Here is a 23,299-nt window from a genome sequence, read left to right as displayed (position 1 = left end):
TCCTTCTCCAAGAATGAGGTTTGTCATTAGAAAAGAATCTTCTAAAAAAATATTATAGGACAAAATCAGTATCTTTTTTTTCCCACTAATGATATGCTTGGGAAATACTTAAGGGTGTTCCTTATTTATAACCAAGGTTGCAGATCCTCTTCCTTGCTTACATTTTTTTAATGAGTAACTTCATGGAGGTCTAGTTTATGTAAGCTGTTAATGTCATGTTTAATATGAACTGTTATTTCGGTTGGTTTATCTAAATAATTGTCTTGTCTTCTTTTTAAAGGTTTGTTATTGAGCTCTGTGAACCAATTCAAGTAAAACAGTTCGATATTGCAAATTATGAATTATTTTCTTCTACTCCTAAAGACTTTCTGGTTTCTATCAGTGACAGGTAAATTCTAAAGCTGGTTTCTACAGAGTTTATATTGGATTTTCAGAATAAAAATTTAAAAACAGGTCACATTTTAAAACTTATTTTATTTTTTATTTTAATCAACTTGTATCAATTTGTAAGAACAGTAGTAATACTATTGTAGGAAAGGCACTTGTTAGTTTACTTTCATTAACTTATATAGTGCTTATAACAACCCTCTGATATTATTCCCTTATGAGATGAGGAAACAGACAAGGAGAGATTAAGTAGCTTGCCTAGATCACATGACTTGTGACTTGGACAACCAAGATTCAAATGTAGATCTGTATGACTTTAAAGTCCTTATTTTTAATATATTATGCCCTATTGCTTTCAGATATTTCTTTAAAAAGTTATTAAAAACATACATGAGCATTTTATATCATGAGGTATATTTTTGTTAAAGTATATTTTAAAAGCTTTGTTATATACGTGTGATTATAAGAGAAATAAACATACGTTGTAAGGAATTTGATAGAGAGCCCCAATCCTGTCAACCATAGATAACTGTATTAGCATTTTAATATATTCTTTCCAGTCTTTTCTACACATTTATTCTACCAAAAAAGTCAGTTTTTAATGCTTACATCTTGAGACTATCCTTTTGTGTTTTAAACACATCATTTTTAATGAATACTTGATATTTTCCTCCCAGTGGAGGTGTTTATTCCTTCCATAAATCCTTTTTGAGTGCCCATAATATACCATGTAGGATGCTGGGTTTTTTTTTGTTTTTTTTGTTTTTTTTTCCGATACACAGGCCTCTCACCATTGTGGCCTCTCCCGTTGTGGAGCATAGGCTCCGGACGCGCAGGCCCAGCAGCCATGGCTCTCGGGCCCAGCCGCTCCGTGGCATGTGGGATCTTCCTGGACCGGGGCATGAACCCGTGTCCCCTGCATCGGCAGGTGGACTCTCAACCACTGTGCCACCAGGGAAGCCCAGGATGCTGTTTTTTATTTTACCATTCTTTTATCATTGATCATTAAGGGTTTTCTGTGGTGCTTTTTTCCCCCACCCTACACTTAGCTTTGCCTATATACAGTTTTTGAAATGAATTTTCAAGATCTCTCCTTCATTTTTCTTTTACTAATCTTGCTCAAATCATTTCCTTTTCTCTAAGCTGTAATTTTCTTATATGTCAAATGAATATTCAGCTTTCACAACTAAAGTGTTTTTTTTTTATGTGATGAGAGAACACTCGTTACTTGAGGGATTCTTTAAATGCTGTAGTAAACAAAAATAATAGTTTTGGGCTATTACATTAGATGTCCTTTTAAAGGGGGTAAAGCTATATAAGAGCTGTGAAATTCAAATATCATAGTAAAGGATTTTTTCCTTTTCCACCAGTACTTATACTTCATATCATCACACACTTATCAGTACATGAAGAGTAGTACCTCTTTCTTCCAAAACAATCTCTTGGCTACTTTCTGTTTTAAAACCTCCAGTTTACTTGGAAGCCCTCCCAAACCCCAAGAAGCAGTCCTGGTCCTACTTTTGTCTTCCTCTGTCTTCTATTTGATAATGGTGTAATTTTTCAAGACCATCTTTCCTCATAAGGAGGAACCTGTCAGAGTTTAGCTGGAAGAGAAAAATGTATTTATTCAACTCGATGCTTAACTCATATTTAAACTATGTTAAGTAAGTGTGTTTACCTGGAGAGGGGAAAAATAATGCATAGGATCTCTTTTGAAAATGTGATGGAACCTCTCAATATGTGATTTATGATTTTCTAAAAAGGAATATTTATATTTTATATTTTCTAGATACCCCACAAATAAATGGATTAAGCTGGGTACTTTCCATGGTAGAGATGAGAGGAATGTCCAGAGTTTCCCTTTAGATGAACAGATGTATGCAAAATATGTGAAGGTATGTTTATATTTGCAGAACTATGTTCTATAGTGAAACATATCTGTTATTCATACTTTGTACCTCACCTGTTTAGAAATAAGAAAAATTAAGAGGAAATTTACTGCAATATTCCTTTTAATAAAACAGTTCTTACTTGGATATATTATTTTATGGGACAAATACTAATAAAGTCCCTTTTGTATAACTGGAAACCTAGGCTGGTTTTTTGATATCTGTGGCTCTGATGAAATTCCAAATTATAACTTGTAATATTTTTGGAGTCTTGATATAAAATGTCATATTTATAGTATTATATTTATTTATATTTTAAAACCCAAATCAGTTAGTCACTGCAGTCTTTAAAGCTGTTCCGATTATTAGAATCTAAGATCATTTCCATTTTCATATCTAGTTATTTATCATTATAGCTTTTTGCCTTTTGTATACTCAAGTGAAATATTATGTCTAAGTAACAATTTCAAATAAAGTTTTAACCATTTAAATTCCTGCTGCAACCTAAATGTCCATCAACAGAGGAATGGATAAAGAAATTGTAGTACATATATACGAAGGAATATTACTCAGCCATAAAAAAGAATGAAATAATGCCATTTGTAGCAACATGGGTGGACCTCCAGATAGTTACACTGAATGAAATAAGTCAGACAGAGAAAGATAAATACCATATGATATCACTTATATGTGGAATCTAAAAAAAAATGGTACAGGTGAACTTATTTACAAAACAGAAATGCTACAAATGAACTTATTTACAAAACAGAAACAAAACACAAACTTTTGGTTACTGAGGAGAAAGTGGAGGGTGGGGGGAGGGAAAAATTGGGATACTGGAATTGACACATATACATTACTATATATAAAATAGATAACTAATAAGGACCTACTGTATAGCATAGGGAAACTCTTCTGTAATACTCTGTAATGACTGATATGGGAAAAGAATCTAAAAAAGTATGGATGTATTGTATAACTGATAACACTTTGCTGTACAGCAGAAAGTAACGCAACATTGTAAATCAACTATACTCTAATAAAAATCAAAAATAAATAAATAAATTCCTGCTGCTTCCTCCCCCAATGTAGAGGTGGAATTATCTACCAAAGTAGAATTAATCACTCTTGAATTGAATTTAGACAAAATATGGGAATTTCTTACTCCTCTTATTTCTTCCTTTTTTTCTTTAAAATAATACAACCATACCTTAAAGTACAACTGTGTTAATAATAAGACATTTTGTAATGACAGCAGCTCTGATTTTCTTTCTAATCTTTTCTTCTTTAAATGTGAAAACTTATAGCTACCTACTTGTCTTTTGGGATTTTACTGTCTATGTCTTTTTTAAGCATGTATTAAATTGGCTTCTGTAAATGGGTAAACTTGTAGTATTCCTAGTCTCCATATAAAAATGTTTTTATAAAAATGCTGTTTTTAAAGTACAGTTGATATTCTCGGTTAATGATTCAGCTGTGTTCAGAAAAGTTAAAGGTACATTTTCAGTTTCTTTTAAAGTGAATAGTGAAACAGTTGTTTATTGACTTTTTTATATAGCACAGTTTCTACACTGTGATGAGGAAAAAAAATGTTAAAAATAATTTGGCAGGTGATAACAAGTGTACCTAATTTTACAATTAAGACAACTGACATGTTATGAAATAGTTCCAAGAATCATTCTTCATATCATCTACTTTGTTAATAATGGAAAAACATTTTATTGGTGATACAAAAAATGCCACATAAAACTCCCTACTTTGTCCTTTTTATGATGGGAGACTATAGAGCATTTTGATGATTGGTTTTCTTAAAAGCCCTTTTTGGTAGAATTAAGTCTGAAAGCAAAAAATATTTACTTCTGATTCTCATTTTATACTGATAAATGTTATATAAGTTTACCAGGGTTTTCCTCATCCCAAAAGAACTAAATCCAGATTTGCAAAATACTTTTTAATAATTTATATTTTAAAAATAAATTGATAAATATCTTCTACTTCTGTAAATTATACTTGAAATAGCATAGCATATCAAAAATTCATGCTTTCCCTAAAACAATTTGTATACAGTACTGTGCAAGAATAAATATTTCATATTATGCTAGTTAATTCTTTTATCAATATGAATGTTCATAGATATGTGTAGCTGCATATGTATCAATATATAAATTCATATGTGGGTATATACATGATAACATGTCTATAATATTTAAAGTAATATAAGACAGGTTATTTCTAGATACTCTTTACTAATTACTTTTAGAATGCTTTCATATCTAATGGATAAATAAAACAGCAGCAATGAATTTTAGATTAAAGTTAATTTATTTCATTACAGTTAGACTATACTTTCTAGTTGTGTTGGTAAAAATTTAAATCATTGCTTTGGTTTCTGCAAAGAAATAAGAGTACTACAATGTTATCCATCACAGTACATTGCTTTCTATTCCTTAATTATACAATAATTTACAAATATTAAATGTTGCTTATGGTATGTTATCCAGACTTTGGAACTGATTTCTTTTTCTTTTCCTTTCTCTTGCTTCAGATGTTCATCAAGTACATAAAGGTTAGCAACCTTCTCTTTTGCAATATTGAATAACAGGGCGTGGCATATTATTCATGGCAAAGAGCAAAACTTTACAAGTATTGATTTTTGGGGAAATGAGGACTTTATTTTTAGAAATATTATAATGAAAAAATGAATATATTGTTAGATAATCTCACATGCACTGTACTGGCTTCCCATTTCATGTGCTTTTATTCTTTAGGTGGAGTTGGTATCACATTTTGGATCAGAGCACTTTTGTCCATTAAGCCTTATAAGGTAATACAGAATAAAAAAATTTACTGAGTGGTTTAAAAAGAAAAAAAGGGATACATAAAAATCCCACTATATTTAAAGTAAAGAAATAATGTTCTACTATGTGAAGATAACACCATAGAAATATAAGCTACTAAAAAAAAAAAGAAAAAAAGAAATATAAGCAACTATAACTTTCTTACTCTTGAATACCGTTTAGAAAAATGTAAAAATTTCCTTTAAGAAAAAATAAACTTCATTTTATGTGTTCCATTTAGCTTGCTTGATAAGATGACAATATATGGAAACATTTTAGACCAATACAAAACTTAGTTATTGTATTTTTAAATGCCTTAAATAGATTAACATTGTAATGGGAACAGTGGATTGAGAAACAGTGGTTATTATTTTTGAGTCCAGAAGTTAATGGCCCTCAAAACATAACCAAAGTTATTATATTTTGTCATTTATTATGAAGAGATGAGTCTTAACAACTGTTTAGTTTTGAAAGACTTTAATGAAATTGTTGTTAATAGGGTATTTGGCACTAGCATGGTGGAAGAATATGAAGAGATTGCTGATTCCCAGTACCAGTCAGAACGTCAAGAACTATTTGATGAGGACTATGGTAAGTGACTTTAAAACAGTGACTATTTATGTATTATTTTTTGCTTTTTGAAATCTAATGGTAATGGGTAAATGTAGGTCACTTTAAAAAATCAATGTGGTGGTTGTCTTTAGTTTTTTCCTTGTTTTTAACCCTAGTAACTAATTTTTTCTTAAACCTATTTTCTAAAATAATTTTCTGCTTTGTAAATTGAGCTGTTTTCCAAGCTTATCAATCAGTTATTTGTGACTGGAACTCTGTTCCATAACATCAGTGCTATAAATTATGGTTATATCCCTGTGCCAGCCCCAAAAACCTGTTACTCATAAGGCAACTGAAATAGTAGACTTGAAAATTAATTTCTTTGATTTGCCTTTAGCCTCAGAGCAAGCATATTGAGGCCTGAGTTTTTGAGAAACTCCCATGAACCTGCAGAGGTCAGAGAAGGTTTTATGATACCCTCCATTTCTACTTTATCCAGTTCTTGTTTTAAGATGTCTTAAACTGTAGTCTGAAAAATCTAATTTTTCCCTTCCCTAGTTTTCCCATAAGTGAAAGACATTTACTAAGGTTTGGTAAACTACATTGAAAGCTTGAATAAAAGTCTTATAAATGTGATTAAAATTTTGGTAAGCAGTAGAAATATTTTCCTTGGTTTATATCTGTTTGATAAATGGCTTGTGAATTTAATTTTCTTTTTGTGAATGTGTTTTAGATGTATAATAAAAATTATGAAATTGTTTTAAATGTCAGCTGACTGGCGGGATATAATTTGAGCTTTTAAACATATTGGAGATAGTTCTTAGCATAAGTACCTTCATTTTCTCTTTGAACAGATTACCCACTGGATTATAATACTGGGGAGGATAAATCCTCAAAAAATCTTCTTGGTTCTGCTACAAGTGAGTATTTTGGGTTTTGTTAGTCACTAAAATTAAAGTGTTTCTCAACTTTTTTTTCCTGGCATATGTGAACATTTTGTTGTGGCATAGTTTAGGGGGCTCCTACTCTCCCAGTGTTAAACTTTGAGTTGAAATCAAAGAAAATACTTTTGAAAAGTATTTCCATGGAAATAAAATAGGAAGAATATATGAAAACAAGAGAGGGAAAAAATGCAAGCACAAGTTGGTTCTTCTACTAAAATTAAGCAGTTATATTTTTAGGCAAATTCCTTACAATGAAGAATGGGCTATGAATTTACTTGGAGAAAGAATTATTAAAGAAGTCCTAGACCATATGAGTAAGAGCATCTGGGTAATCATACTGGATGGGAAAGGAATTAGTTTTAGAGGTGGTACTCATCAATGAAATCCTACCAAATGAGGATTTGTTAATGTATGGGTATGGTTAGTTTCCTACTTAATTATAAAACATAAAGCCTGTTTCTTATTCATAATAATGATGATTCCCAACCAGTAACAATAATAGCAATAACAATATACTCTTTGTAAACTTAAAAAAAACAGTGACTAACATACTAGTTGTTTAATTTCTTGTCATGCCAACCTATTATCCGAACTTAGTGATAGGCTAACTAAGTAGACTCCTTGAAACACCATTACTGACTGACACTTTAGTTTTACTGTTTGAATGCAGGTAGGTATATTTTATGTTTGTTATCTTTGGTTATTCCTGAAGAATATGGAACTTAACTGGAAGGAGTTTTCTTTTTATTTGGGGATTAATAATTGAATTTAATGAAAGTAAGCTTTAGTAAAATAGAAAACTATTTGTGCATTTCTCTTTTAGTGAGTTGAATTGCTTGAATCCCAATCTCACTGTACATTGTCCTTATAGCTTTTTAAGATACTCAACCAGTAGTACATATACTTTAGGTAGATATTTGGGTGGCTACAGTATATGGAGTTGAGTCACTTCTCTTTCTTTTCATCTTTTTTTCCCTTTCTTCCCTTCACGTCCTCTTCCTCTCCATAGAAGACTATAGATTTCAGTGGACTTTTTAGGCAATAGAAAGAAGAGTGTTAAAAATACCTGCATAAAGGGAATGCTTTTATGTACTATTTAGCCTTGTTACAGATTAGCTCAATATATTTTGTTATACTCTATTGCTAGTCAACTGACATTTTAGATATTATAGACTACTTTTAAGTAGGTTCCTTAGCTCTATCTAGCTGATGATAGCATTAAAACAGGTGCCTCATTCACTGCTGTGGGGTATAGTTTTTTAGGAGTGAAAAAATGATGCTATTTTATTTATCTGGATATTAATATTATTGTTCATGTCCTTAAATTTGTAATAAAAAACTCTATGTTATATAATAGTCATCATATCATAGCTCAGTAATGCTGACTTAGCTGTGAGGAGGAATTATTATTTTATGGGGTCAGAAAATAGCCCCAGACTAAAAGCTCTCTAGTATCCAATGGTTACTGGGAAGGAAGAGGCACCTTCCAGAAGTAATGACTTAGAAGTTTTAGATAAGGGAAAACTGTTGATATTCTTGCTTTCTTTTTCTATCTTCCTATGGGATTAACTCCAAGACACCATTAAAACGTTTTTAGTGGAGGACATTTCCCTATTTGTAATCACTTCTCTGACTAATGTATTATTTTAATTAATGAGACATAGAATGTTTTTAGATCCTACTCTTTGGATCTTTTTCCTTGGAGGTGTGTTTCTTGGTAACACATCATTTTTCTTTTTTGTGGCTTTCTAGAAGGACAGTCCATTTACCTTCCAGCGTTCTAGATGTTAAAAGATTTTATGTAGTGAGACAAGATGGGTGGGAGGATGTCAGCTGAGCCTAAGCATGAAAAATGGGGTTTAAAAAGATCTCTATTTCGTGACGTTTCAGAACAAGAGACGCAGTAGTAACTGAGTGATAAGACTGCTGTCATAAAGTTTATAGGCATGACCTAACACTGCTGCCTTCTATACCTGTATCCTTCTAGTTTTCTCTGAACAGTCTAGGACTGGTTTTGAGCCTGACCTAGTTACTGCCTCCAATGTAGTATAACTTTAAGGCGTAAATAACAATGTGGAATCAGGCCAAAGAGCTAGTCTCTGGCACTAGAATGTCTGAATTTGACTATAATCATCACCACTTTCTAAATTAGCTTGAAATTGGCCAATTTTGCACCTAATTTATTTTCAGTATTTATGTGATGTCTCCAAAACAAGATCCTGTGGCTTTAATCTAAAGAGAAACTCTTTTTTTCTTTTTATTGTTGAGCAATTAGTAGTTGTAGGAAATATACGTCACCAGAGTATGTTGCTTCTGATGGGACTTGGTTGTCAAAGAGCATGCATGCTGCATATTTAGACATTGTTGATATTACATAATTTACTGAACTGCCAGAAAGGGAGAAACTACCATTTTAGAGCAGCATTCATGGCTTTTACATATGCCAGTTCTGGCAACTCTTCTCCCTGAATCTTTTTTTTTTTTTTTTGCGGTATGCGGGCCTCTCACCGTTGTGGCCTCTCCCGTTGCGGAGCACAGGCTCCAGACGCGCAGGCTCAGCGGCCATGGCTCACGGGCCCAGCCGCAACGTGGCATGTGGGATCTTCCCACACCGGGGCACGAACCCGTGTCCCCTGCATCGGCAGGTGGACTCTCAACCACTGCGCCACCAGGGAAGCCCCTGCCTGAATCTTTCGTTTACATTCTTGAACCAGAACATTTAAATATTTTATATCACCAGAAATTCTTTGTATCACTCTGCTCTACTTGTGCTTGGTCATGTGGATCTTCCTGATCACTCTCTACTTTGATATTCTTGCAAGTCTGCCTTTACTCCTATATATGGTCTGCATTTTATTAGAATCATCAGATTTGCTAAAGTCCAGGCTTCTGTTTCTGTTTCTGTATATGTTTAAGACAAAGTGTAGTTTTTGTTTTAAGTCAGAGTATTTTTTATATTTTAAGGTCCTAGAAGGAAAAGAGAATGAAGGTAGGCATGCTCAGTACACATGGGAGGAAGTAGTTTTTTCATTGGTTTGTCTTGTGTTGTAGCATAGGCAGTTTGTTTTCTGTCTCAAAAAGAGCCATTGGTGTGCTGGAGACTGAGTATAACATACTGATATTTGGTCCCTAGGAGAATTTCATCCCTAAAGGAATGGGATGGGATGAATAGTTGCCCAACTCAAAGAGAAAGGAGTTGGCTAATCCATGAGAAATTAAGAATGGGTATCTTGTTTGGCACTATATTGCAAATTATACTTTTACCCTTTAGCCTTTCTGAAGGCTTTTTAGTGGCCAGATTATCGTCATGACAAGCAGTCACATGTTCGGATGCAAAGTGAGAATGGTTAAGAAAATTCACAAAGCTGCTTTCTCTCAAAAGACAAAAGCAAAAGATTCTATTTGTCATTGTTCTGTGAACATAGCAAGATTCTTTCTTACAGGTTAGATGGACTGAGAAAGAAGAAATTTGCCAGATTTTGCTTTTGTTATCAAGTGGCCCCCTGAAATGATGATAATAATGTTTTAAAATGAAGGGTAGCATAAATCTTCCTTATTGTAGGTACTAGTATTAAAATTTAGGTTAAAAAGTAATACTCTGGGCCTCCCTGGTGGCGCAGTGGTTGAGAGTCCGCCTGCCGATGCAGGGGATGCGGGTTCGTGCCCCGGTCCGGGAGGATCCCATATGCTGCGGAGCGGCTGGGCCTGTGAGCCATGGCCGCTGAGCCTGCGCGTCTGGAGCCTGTGCTCCGCAACGGGAGAGGCCACAACAGTGAGAGGCCCGCGTACCGCAAAAAAAAAAAAAAAAAAGTAATACTCTGAAGCTTCTTTCTCTACACCGATTAATAGATAACAGATTTTTTTAAATTGTTAATAATAATACCAGAAAATTTTAATGCAGAAGGTTTGAAATCTGTGGTAAGATTGCCCTTTGAAGCACAAGGGACTTAGAATATAGACTTGGTTACAAAATTTGGGTTCTGTGAAGCCATCAGTTTTGACTGAACTTCAGCTGTCAGGCTAAGTAGAGGATCACATACTACTATTGCAGTATTGGGTGACATTAAAATTGTATTTATGAGGAAATAACAGAGTTTCCTTTGCTACTTTATCTTGGTTTGTAAGAAAATAGAGTTTCCATTTCTGTTTTTATCTCATGCTGAGGCATCTCTTTAGCCTAAGATCCGAGACTGCTTCTCTGTTTAACAATTTGCCAGGTCAAAGGGCAAGGTTGACCTGTAATCTTAGATATTTAAAAAGCAAATATAAAGCTTTTGTGTGTCAAACTGATGATTGGCAACAAAGTACCACTGCTTGTTGTCTTTCAGAATATAGAATCATAGTTAATGTAAAGATTAAAATTAATAACTGTCTACCAGATATCACTTTTAATAGTCTAAAATATACTATTTTTACCTGCCATAAAGCATATCTTTACAGTGTCAGCGCCAGGTGACAGTGCTTGGCTTGTTCCCAGCCTTCCTGATATGCTAGCTTTTCCTTCTTCAGATCCTTTTGTACTTCTCACATCTATGGTTTTCATGAAAGTGTGATGAAAACTCTGTGGATCTCTTTTAGGAAAGGAAACTAAAATGGAAAAAACTGATGAGGCTTAATATGTAGCCCCTGCCAGATCTTAGTATTTTAATAGGATAAATACCTGGTGAATTAAATTCTAATAGAATTTCAGAGATTAGATTGGAGTTGGAAGTTAATTTCCCTTGAAATTACATTATATTACTAGAAGGAAGTCTTCTGTTCCCAGCCAGCTAAGTTTTATGACTTTGACTTTCAATTCATCTGCCCTTGCCCATACTCATCCAGTTCACTAAAGAATTTATGTCATTTATTGGCCATAAAACATTGTTAAAAGTCATCAAATACATGATTCTATGCAGTGTCATTTTGGATTTAAGCATATTACGTAGATATTTTAGTTGAAAATAAAGTCTTTCTGCTGCCCTTTGGATAATAATCTTCCCATTTCATTTATTTTTACCTATAATAGTCACATGTTTAGGAAAAACTTTCATTTCTTCAGGCTTTTTTGTTTTTGATTTAGACTGTAGAACCCCTTTCTAAAGAAAAAAAGACTTTTCTATAAAATACAAATTTTGGTTGTCACATTTCTTTTCTATCTCAGTACAGGCTATATGATGAATTATACTTGAATTTTATAATATGCTGAAGGTAGTATTTGCTAAAAGGTTTGGGGAAGTTTTACAAAAAAGTATAATTAAATTTTAAAATCCTTCTGAACATAAAAATTCAGATTCATGCTTAATACTTTTTGCCTGAAATTTGTGTCCTATATTGGACTTACGTAGTAAGGCGAGCAAAAAGGTAATTAGTCCAAAAAATGAAAAAAGACCATTACAAATGGTTTTTGACTATCTGATATTGAGTTATATGAAAATATTTAGGTGTATTGGTATTTTTCTCTGATTGAATTTTGTTTTAGATGCCATTCTAAATATGGTGAATATTGCCGCTAATATTCTGGGAGCAAAAACTGAAGACCTGACAGAAGGTACCTAATCATTTTATGGGCCTTTTAAATATATGATACTCCAGGGATCTTCCTAGTTAGTAAAATTAATTAATAAGCCAAGCAATTTGATTTTTCATTTAGAAATATAGAAACCATTCAGAGGAACTTACCAGTCTTCTATTATTCATTGTTTATTTGAATTTCACAAGTTCTCTTTAATAAATACGATCCTGTCTATATAAAATCATGAATTTGTTTTTTGATTCTACCCTGCGGTAGAAGTAATGATTTTATCCCTTATCTCTTTCCTGAGGTTTTGGTGCTCTAGAGGTACTTCAAGTATGCTTTTATTTATCAAACAGCTATTCAATTAAGAAAGCAATTATTTCCTTAAAGAATGTCAGATAAGAATATTATTAGCAAGGAGAAACAATCTTGCCTTTTTTGTTTTCAAAAATACTTCGTCCCAGTTATAAAATAAGTCATGGGGTTGTAATGTACAACATGGGAGGTACAATATGGTGACCGATGGTAACTAGACTTATTGTGGTGATCATTTTGCAATGTATACAAATGTCAAATCACTGTGTTGTACACGTGAAGTGAATATAATATTGTATGTCAAATATACTTCAATAAAAAAAATTTAGTTCCAAGTGCAAGCTTAAAATGACCCACTTATTTCTTCTCATTCTCTTTTAGTAACTCAGGTATCTTATTAATCATGTAAGATTACACAAAATTCATAGTCATCTTACTTGCTTTAATTATCTGAGAAGCTGAGAAAGAATATGCACTCTTGTAGTTGTGACTTTCTACGATTATTTCTTTCCAAAAGAACTTTGATGAAGAAACCCCACAAAGTCTGCAGTAGTAAACGTATTTGACTTTTTTTCTTCTCCCTCGAGAAACTAAAGTCCTTTATTTGTTATAGTGAAATATTTTCATGGTATAGCTTTTTAAAATTAAACTCAATATGGGCATCTTTCTCAAAATAGGAAATAAAAGTATATCTGAGAATGCCACTGCCACAACTGCACCTAAAATGCCTGAATCAGCTCCTGTTTCAACTCCTGTTCCATCACATGAGTAAGTTATATTGTGATATTAGAGTTCTATTAAAATGGAAAGCTAAGTATACTTGTACATAAAAAGGTACTTGTAACTTGTGGGAAATGATAATCTATAGAAAGCTCTGGATCATGGGACAGACATTCCACAGCCACTTAAAACATCTTTGAGTTGCTTTTTGGGTACTGGGAATTCACTTCACTCCAGACCGAATGTTTGTTGTTTTGATTTTATGTGTTACTTGTATTATTTACAATACTTAATCTTTTCCTTGTTGCACATAATTAACCTAACTCTGCAAGTATAAGTGAGGAAAAATATTAAAGGTCTGTTTTTATTAAGTTCAAATTTAAAAGCATTGATTTAAGTATCTGAGCTATGCCTAGAAAGCTATAAAGGGTACCTGAAATACTTAGAGCAGTGAATTTTAAATGATTTGTTTGCCACACAGCATACTCTTACAGTGTTCAGTTTCTGAAATTGAATGATATAGGTCTTTTCCCAGGGTGCAGTGGGCACTTTGGGCAGGGATGTATATATGGAGGTAACATATGAAATAACCTCATTTGGTCCTTTCTACCAGAGGTGATTAAGGTTTGTCGGTACCTCAACTTCTGATCTATAATAGATAGGCTCATTAATGATTTGGGTTATTGGGACAATAATTGGGATAATTTGGATATAGTTATTACAAATGTAGCTTCCGTATATTTCGTTGGATATACTCCCTGTAAACTTTGGCAGCCCTTTCTCTCAGAGGAACTCTACTTAATGGGATAAGATATTTGAACAAGAAGCAGTTAGTTCAAGGTTATAACTAATGAAACCTCCAGTGGGTGTGCTTCAAGCTGTAATTCCTAAGTACTATCTTAATTAAAAAATGAGATTTTTGTGCTTTGAAGTGCACAGTGTCAAATTTGTATTTTCCTGTATTAATCCTGACAGTGACTAAAGATATTTATTGGGTGATCAGAGGTGAAATATATAGCATTATGTGCTATTGATTCCTAGAAGGTCCAAAGAAATCTCTTTGGTATAGAGATTCTTAGTGTTTCTAGTTATGTGGAGCTGTCCCGGTTTTGTAACTAGATTCTTTAGTTAATAACATATATCAATAGTATGTCTTATTTTTCAAAACTAAATGAAATTAATTTCATTTTACACATATATACACACATACGCACATATATACATATACACATTCACCCCTCATACATATGTATGAATATTTGTTGAAATGTATCACATCAGGCTAATGTAGCAGTTTTCACTTTTCTATATTAGAGTTTGTTTTTTAGTAGATATTCTTGCATAATTGTTTGTTTCTTTACTTAATGTTTCTTCATCTATGTTTGTCTTAAATTCTTTTTGATGGTTATATGGCAGTCCTCTGAAGAAAATAAAAGAATCCATGATAGGGTATCACTCTTAAAGTTATTAAGAAAAGATGACTTACTTTCTTTTCCCAGGTTTGAGTTTTTTAAAGTATAACTCTGATTAGGGTGTGTATATATATATATATATATATATATATATATATATATATGGTATATAACTTAATTTTTACCATATTAATTCAGTTTAGTTTTTTTCCCTCTCCTTCTTCAGACATTCCTCCTTTTTACTGTTATAATTTATTTGGTAGATAATAAGCAGTATACCACCTGCGTATGTAAGAAATGTTGTATAGTGACTATATATTGATATCTGTATCTATATTGTCTATTTAGGGAAGCATAGCCTAATTATGTTTTAGTTTAGTCCATTTACTATTTTATCAATAAGATGAAAGTCCAGCTTTTAGATATTGTCTTTTTTATTCCTACTTTTGCTATTGTGATATTAGGCTTTGTTTGAAGACATTTCCTGGCATTCTTAGTAGTGTTTCACAGTAGGAAAATTTGCATATGAAGGGTTTTTTTTTGGTTTTGAAATTACTTTGTTTTCTCAAATTACACTTTTGGTGCTGCAAGGGCTGCACCCGGAAATTCATTATCTTTATCTTGGAAGGGACCACAGATATTATAATTTATAACACTGTTCCCACCAGCTCCATTTCCCACTCTCCCTACCCTACACACATACTCCAGAGCCCAAAGATAGGACTGAGTTAGTGGCACTACTAGTTTATTATTAGTCAGGATTTTCATTAAAATGGTTAAGTATTTAACTTTCAACGATTGAAAGTTAGCCAAGGTGATACTGAGATTATTTGGGGTGAGTGGGGATATGTTTCTTCTCCCTTTGCAGATAATTGTTTGTGTGTGTGTATGTAATGCCATGTTGAAATTTCTCAAGTCATCCATAGAGAAATAATCTCTGAGAAATCTGCAGTTGACCCTTGAATAACATGGGTTTGAACTGCACGGATCCACTTATACATGGCATTTCGTTAGTAAATACTACAGTACAGATGATTTTGGTTGGTTGAATCTGTGGATGAGGAGCCATGGATATAGAGGAACTGTGGATATGGAGGGCTGACTATAAGTTATACTGCATGGAGGCCGACAATTCTAACTCCCCATGTACGGTTCAAGGGTCAACAGTAATTGCCTTTTGAAAGTAGGATATTCAAGCACAAAGTGCATTCATAATAAGAGTCCTGCCTTCTAGTTCTAGCTCTGGGACTAGCTCTGGTAGCTCAATTTCTGTTATAAGGGGTGATGAGGCTTGTAATATTGGTGAATATTTATGGGAGGAAAGTTACATGAAACGTTCAGTAAATGGAAATATTCACATACAAACAACTCTTAAACAGAGTTTAAAGAAAAATTTGATTTGGTAAATATGGTGATTTGAATTATCTGGCTGGTCACTTGATAAGTTATCTTTCTGTTACCATTTCTGAATAATACTGTTTTTATAATGAAAGTGATTTGAAGGGAAATAATTCATCCAAAGTAAATTGAGTGTTTTCTGTATTTCCAGCCTTCCTTTTACCTTATGTATGATACATTTATTTTCCTTAAACATAATTATGGATATGTATTTCTAGGTTTGTAACTACTGAAGGACTTGTACATGACACAGAGCCATCATCACCAGATACTACAAAAGAGGGTCCCATTGTACAACTAGTTCAAGAAGAGGAGGAGGAGGCAAGTCCTTCTACAGTGACCCTTCTGGGTAGTGGTGAACAAGAGGATGAAACATCACCTTGGTTTGAGTCAGAGACACAAATATTTTGCAGTGAACTGACCACAATTTGTTGTATTTCTAGTTTTTCGGAATACATATATAAATGGTGTTCAGTTAGAGTTGCTCAGTATCGGCAACGCAGCAGAACTGCTATGAGTAAAGGAAAAGAGTATCTTGTGTCACCTCAATCACCATTAGTACTTCCTGAAGAATCAGTAGATGTTTCAGTATTGCAACCTCCAGGTGGAGAACCAGACAGTAAGAGTAAGGAAAAGAAAGCTGAAACTATTGTTCTAGGTGACTTAAGTAGTGTGCACCAGGGAGGTTTGATTAATCACACTTTAGATGCAATTGAACTTGAACCAAGCCATCCTCAAACTCTTTCTCAGTCTCTTCTCTTAGATGTTACTCCAGAAATCAATTCATTATCTAAAATAGAAGTATCTGAGCCTACTAAATATGAGGCAGGGCATACACCATCACAAGTGATTCCCCAAGAGAGTTCTGTTGAGGTTGATAATGAAACAGAAAAAAGGTCTGAGAGTTTTAGTTCTATAGAGAAACCAACTGTGATCTATGAAACAAAAAAACTTGATGAAGTAATGGATAATATTGTAAAAGAAGACTCCATGCAAACTATCACAAAGCTATCTGAAACAATAGTGTCACCTGTAAACACAGCTACTGTGCCAGACAGTGAAGATGGGGAAGCCAAAATGAACATAGCTGACACACCAAAGCAAATTTTGTCTCCTGTTGTGGATTCTTCTTCATTACCTGAGGCAAAAGAGGAAGAACAGTCTCCAGAAGATGCCCTTTTAAGAGGGTTACAGAGGACAGCTACAGATTTTTATGCTGAATTGCAAAATTCTTCAGATCTAGGATATGCTAATGGAAATCTTGTACATGGATCAAACCAAAAGGAATCAGTATTTATGAGACTTAATAACCGTATTAAAGCCTTAGAAGTTAACATGTCTCTCAGTGGTCGCTATCTGGAGGAACTTAGCCAAAGGTAAGCTTTATTATGAATTAGCACAGTCCACTTTGCACAGTGAGTTAAGTAGCAAAGTATAATCTGTGACTAGAGAAGGAGGGGATTTAATTATCTCATGGTATAATAGTAATAAGCACCATTTTAGCTGGAGAGAGAAAGTTATTTGGATGTTGATCAGTGATCTTAAGAATTGATTTCCTTTTCTAGAAGTATTACTAAGTGACTATTATTAGGCTGATAACAAGTTTGAATTATCTATAATCAGTTTCTCCTTTCTTCTGTTGCTTAACTTTAGCCACTTTTGCTGTTTGATTCCCAGAGCACTCATGGGAAAAATTAGTCTATAGACTTTAAAGCTCTATGTGGAACTTGAGCAGATATTTTTTAAGAGTTTAAATAAGTGAAGATTAGAAAAATGCCAGAGGCCATGCCAGTTTGCTTATGCAGTGATGAAGATCTCAGGCACAGTTCTCCACTTCTTAAGCCTATTTACTTTTTTTTTTTTTATTCCTTAAGTATCCAGTGTCCTTAGGGCTTTTCCAACATTTTGTAACCACCTAGGCACTCAATGGCCAGAATTTCTGAAATGCTACCTTTTCGTAATCTTCTTAAATTAAAATGCCGCTAATGAAATGTCACTACGGTCATCATTATATCCTAAAAGGGGTTTCTTCTTAATTCATACATATAATTTATTGGCCAGTTTTCTGTGGGTGTGTGTGCATGTCTACATCATACCTGTTCTTGCCTCTCCCCACCCCCACCCTATTTGCCCCACTAAAGGAACCACAGAAATCACTAATAAATCTTTCTTTAATTGAGATGTAATTGACATATAACATTGTATTAGTTTCAGGCATATAACATAATGACTTGATATTTGTATATATTGCTAAATGATTACCACAATAAGTCTGGTTAATATTATCACCACATACAACTTTTCTTTTTTCCTTGTGGTAAGAAATTTTAAGATCTACTCTGTTAGCAACTTTCAAATATACAATCCAATATTATCAATTATAGTCAACATGCTGTACATTATATTCCTGTTACTTATTCATTTAAAGTTTTACCTTTTGACCCACTTCATCAGTTTTGCCCACCCCCGCCCCCCGCCTTGGCAATTACCAATCTGTTCTCTGTATCTATGAGTGCAAGATTTATTTTCCCTTTATTTAGATTCCACATGTAAGTGAGATCATATGATATTTGTCCTTCTCTGTCTAACTTATTTCACTTAGCGTAATGCCCTCAAGGTCCATCCATGTTGTTGCAAATGGCAAGACTTCCTTCTTTTTTATGGCTGAATAATATTCCTTGGTATACACATACCACATTTTCTTTATCTGTTCTTCTATTGATGGATACTTAGTTTGCTTCCAGGTCATGACTATTGTATATAATGCTGCATTGAACATGGGGGTGCAGATATCTTTTCAAGTTAGTGTTTTTTTCCTTCAGATAAATACTCAAAAGTGGAATTGCTAAACGATATGACAGTTCTATTTTTGATTTTTTGAGAAACCTCCATACTGTTTTTCATAGTGGCTGCACCAATTTACATTCCCACCAGCAGTGTACAAAGGTTCCCTTTTCTCTGTATCCTCGCCAACATGTTATTTTTTCTCTTTTTGATAATAGCAGTTTTAACAGATGTGAGGTGATAACTCATTGTGATTTTGATTTGCATGTCCCTGATGATTAATGATGTTGAGCATCTTTTCATCTTTTACTTGTTAACCATCTATCTGTTTTCTTTGAAAAAATATTTATTGAGATTCTCTGCCAATTTTCTTTTTTTAATGTTTTATTTATTTTTGGCTGCATTGGGTCTTTGTTGCTGCACGCGGCCTTGCTCTGGTTGTGGCGAGCAGGGCTACTCTTGTTGCGGTGCGCGGGCTTCTCGTTGCAGTGGCTTCTCTTGTTGCGCAGCACGGGCTCTAGGTGTGCGGGCTCAGTAGTTGCAAGCACATGGGCCCTAGAGCGCGCGGGCTTCAGTAGTTGTGGTGCGTGGGCTCTAGAGCGCAGGCCTCTAGGTAGCCTTTTCATTAAGTTGATGGTTTCTTTTGCTTTGTAAGAAGTTTTTCAGTTTGATGTAGTCCCACTTGGTTTTTTTTTTGCATTTATTGCCTTTGCTTGTGGTGTTAAATCCAAAAAACATTTCCAAGACTCATGTCAAGGAGCTTACCGCCTGTGTTTTCTTTTAGGGGTTCTGTTGTTTCAGGTTTTACGTTCAAGTCTTTAATACATATTGAGTTAATTTTTGTGTATGGTATAAGATAGGGGTCCAGTTTCATTTTGTTGCATGTGGCTGTTCAGTTTTCCCAGCACCATTTATTGAAGTGACTGTCCTTTCCCCATTGTATATTCATGGGCCCTTTGTCATAAATTATTGACTATATATGCGACTATTAAATCTTTTATAGCAGTGAGGAACATAGAATTGATGTTGAGGTAGCAAATAGCTCAAGGGACCTCTTTATTTTATCTTTGTAAGTTTTCCTGTATTGCACAGGGTTCAGTAAGAGTCATTTTCAGAAATATGGATTTATCTTATATATTGAAATCAGAAGTGTGTTTCCAGTAATAAATTAATAAATAAGAAATTAAAACCAATTTAAATCAATTCTTACTCCATAGGTACCGAAAACAAATGGAAGAAATGCAAAAGGCTTTCAATAAGACAATAATAAAACTTCAGAATACTTCAAGAATAGCAGAGGAGCAGGTTGGTCATCTTCATATCTTATTTACTTTTTATATAAATTTCCATTGAATTTTGTAGGATCTCTCTGGTAAGAAGGATATGTAATGTTGGTTCACTTTTTCTCTGATAGCTGATAATTAAGCTGTAATATGATGTTTTCTAGCTGTTAGCATCAGTATCTGCTCAAGAGAAAATTTTCTTGAGCATTATTTGTATTACATTTCAAGATTTGTATGTATGTGTATGTGTGTAGAAGTGCAGTGGACTTTTTGGCAACTTTGTTAAACTCTAAAATCATTTGTGGTTTCTGTGTAGACAGTTTTATTGGTTGCAAATAAACAGCTCTATTTCTTTTTAATCCTTATACCTTTTTATTTTTTTTCCCTCTTATCTCTTGCCAAGAGCTGTACAGTGATGCAATAGGACTGATAGTGGCCATTCTCCTGTCTTGTTGATTTTAAGGGATTGATTTCAGTATTGCAGCATTAAATGTGATGTTCATTAATAAGTTTTTATAGTGTGTTACCATCATGAAGAAATTTTATATTTAACTTTTCTAAAAGGTTATTTGGGACTAAGGGAAGGTGAGATGAGGTGAGGAGGCCTCAGGTTGCAGAGTTTAGTTGCATCTTACTCCCAGTTTGTGACATGTTATAATTGTGGTTCCACAAAAAGATTTTCCCCACTCCCCCCCCTTTTTTTTTTCTGAAATTGAGGTTTGAAAGTTGTTTACATATTCTTAGTATGAGTCCTTTATCAGAGACAGGCTTTGCAAATATTTTCTCCCAGTCCATTACTTGTTTTGTCATTCTCTTAAACATATCTTTTGAAGAGCCGAATTTAATTCGTTGAAGCCCAATTTACCTGTTTTCTCTTTGCCTAACCCAAAGTCACAAAGATTGTTTTCCTCTGTTTTCTTTTAGAATTTGCATAATTTTAGTTTTACATTTGGTTTATGATCCATTTTAATCTTTACGTGTTACAGAGTATGGATCAAAGTTCTTTTTTTTTGTGAGGGAGGGGATTGAGAAACATGAATATTCCTTTCTTCCAGCATCATTTGTGGAAAGGACTATCTTTTCTCCACTGGATTTCCTTTGCGCTTTTGATGAAAATGAATTCCATATACATGTGGATTTGTTTCTGGAATTCTCTTCTGTTTTGTTCATCTATGTCTGTCTTTTTGCTTATACTGCACTGTTGTGATTACTGTAGCTTTATAGGAACTCTTGAAATCAGGTAGAGTGAATCCTCCAACTTTGCACTTGTCCAAAATTGTTTTGGCTAATCTGGATTTGACTAATACAGATTTTAGAATCAGCTTGTCAGTTGCTACCAAAAACAAACAAACAAACAAAAACCTGTTTGGATCTTGATTGGGTTTGTGTTGAAGTTATAGATCAATTTGGAGGATTGACATGTTAATAGTATTAAGTCCCCTGACCCATGAACACAGTATTTATTTAGTTCTTCATTAACATTTTCCCTCTATAGTTTCTCTTTATATTTAACATTTATGCTTTATGAAAGACTTGTTTAAGTACTTTTAAATAATCTTGTGTATATTAACACTATTGGAAGTAAATCTGGATTAGAAGTGTTAACCAATTTAATAACTGTAATAACTTATACTTTAAAACTGTCTAGAATTTCTCAGTGTGAGTGAGTCAAAAGAAACAGTTTAATGAATCACATTCCGCATTTTAAAAATATGAAGTAGGATAGAAAATACCACAGTGGATCACAGTGAGGGAAGTAAGTGAAACTTCTTGTTATAGTTTTATACATCCGCCTACTCACCCCCACATACACAGTGGAGACTTAAAGATTATTTAAATCTAAGTTTGAAAAACTTAGGTTTAGAATAATAAATGGTTATGTAGCTATTTCATAGAGGGTCCTAAATTAGAGTGTTAGATTTCCTTGACTTCTTTCTGCCCTCTTTTCCTTCTTCCTAAATTCACTAGTTAGTTGAAATTTTCAGTATAGTCTACCTAACATAGGTTCATGACCATGAGTATATTGTATAAGTCTCTAAAATATGCATGCAAGTGATATTTTAAATAAAGACATGTCTGTTGATTATAAAAGTTTCTAAAATTCAGAGCTGGAAAGATGGGTGTTTTGATGAATTTCTTTTCACTGGTTGACTAGAGGACCTGTTGTAGTTTTTTGACTATGTGACATCCTAAGTTCCATCCTAATATGCTGTGAAATAGAACTTTTAAAACCTTCTTGAGATCCAGAAACATTCTTCAAAAATTTTTCAACATGTCTTTGTATTGACTGCTTTGGTTAAAAAAAAAAAAAACATGCTTGACAAAGTGACTATTTTGCGTATAGCTGGTTATATACTGGTTTATACATATGGAGCCCATATTAACTTGAAAAGCAGTTTAGTAGCGTCTGTTAGACAATATTCTACATGGTAGCAGTGAATGGCAAAAGGTTTTTTGGTTTTTGGTTTTTGGTTTCTTTTGGCTCGGGACAGGGGAGGAAGGTTGAATAGTCTTAGATTCTTGAAGTGTTTTATGTTTTTTTTTTTTAATTTCTGGTCCAAGTTTACAGTATCCATTCATTAAGAGCTTCCTATTAATATGTCCCCCCCCCGCCCTGAGGAATTTAACAGTTTTTCCAGATTTTTTACTTGAATTTATAATGCAGTTAAAGTACACATGAAACACAAAGGCAAATAATATTTATTTCCTCCTTTATTATAGGATCAGCGGCAAACTGAAGCCATCCAGTTGCTACAGGCACAACTGACCAACATGACACAGCTTGTTTCAAATTTATCAACAACAGTAGCAGAACTAAAACATGAGGTAATTGTTATTGATGGTATTGTAGGAAATGGTGTCATAAAGGCAGGCTTCATATCTAAGAACTTTAATCGAAGAAGATTGTCATTTATAAAGAACTTTTTCAGAACACCAGAATGTGGCATTTTAAAGTTTTGGAAATATATTAATTATCATAATCTTTTGGAAAACACGGCTTTCATAGTTTAGGTCTTAACCTAAAAACCTAGTTATAAAGCAATTCTGTTAGGCCTTTTGTAAACCATTGGTAGTTGCAATATATACTTCATTTTCAGTTCAAATAGGCTTATTAATCGCTTAATGAAACAAATTTTTCATTGATTTAAGCAGTAATTATTGAGCTACCGGTGTGTGTGAAGCATGAGCTGTCCAGTTCTAGGTTGGGGCATACAGCAGTGAAGAGTCCCTAGCCTCACAGGGCCCTCTCACCTGGGGGAGAGAGGGAATACATACAGTAA

General features: G+C 33.6%; 1 protein-coding gene across 2 annotated transcripts in view; it reads left to right on the top strand.

Annotated features, from left to right (window-relative positions):
- SUCO (SUN domain containing ossification factor) overlaps nucleotides 1-23,299 on the top strand; it is a 74,927-nt gene that overhangs the window by 39,109 nt on the left and 12,519 nt on the right. The window contains exons 10-20 of one of the 2 annotated variants that reach the window (XM_060091249.1): nucleotides 281-388; nucleotides 2,177-2,282; nucleotides 4,822-4,842; nucleotides 5,045-5,100; nucleotides 5,613-5,704; nucleotides 6,520-6,585; nucleotides 12,071-12,139; nucleotides 13,099-13,189; nucleotides 16,170-17,327; nucleotides 19,953-20,040; nucleotides 22,740-22,844. In XM_060091249.1, the coding sequence (XP_059947232.1) occupies nucleotides 281-388; nucleotides 2,177-2,282; nucleotides 4,822-4,842; nucleotides 5,045-5,100; nucleotides 5,613-5,704; nucleotides 6,520-6,585; nucleotides 12,071-12,139; nucleotides 13,099-13,189; nucleotides 16,170-17,327; nucleotides 19,953-20,040; nucleotides 22,740-22,844 (1,960 nt within the window). The remainder of the gene's footprint in view (nucleotides 1-280; nucleotides 389-2,176; nucleotides 2,283-4,821; nucleotides 4,843-5,044; nucleotides 5,101-5,612; nucleotides 5,705-6,519; nucleotides 6,586-12,070; nucleotides 12,140-13,098; nucleotides 13,190-16,169; nucleotides 17,328-19,952; nucleotides 20,041-22,739; nucleotides 22,845-23,299) is intronic. The other variant, XM_060091250.1, reaches the window with a different exon arrangement.

Source organism: Mesoplodon densirostris, chromosome 2, assembly GCF_025265405.1.
Source record: "Mesoplodon densirostris isolate mMesDen1 chromosome 2, mMesDen1 primary haplotype, whole genome shotgun sequence".
Taxonomy (NCBI): Eukaryota; Metazoa; Chordata; class Mammalia; order Artiodactyla; family Ziphiidae; genus Mesoplodon; species Mesoplodon densirostris.
Note: the sequence above shows the minus strand (reverse complement) of the source record. Positions and strands in the feature narration are given on the sequence as shown.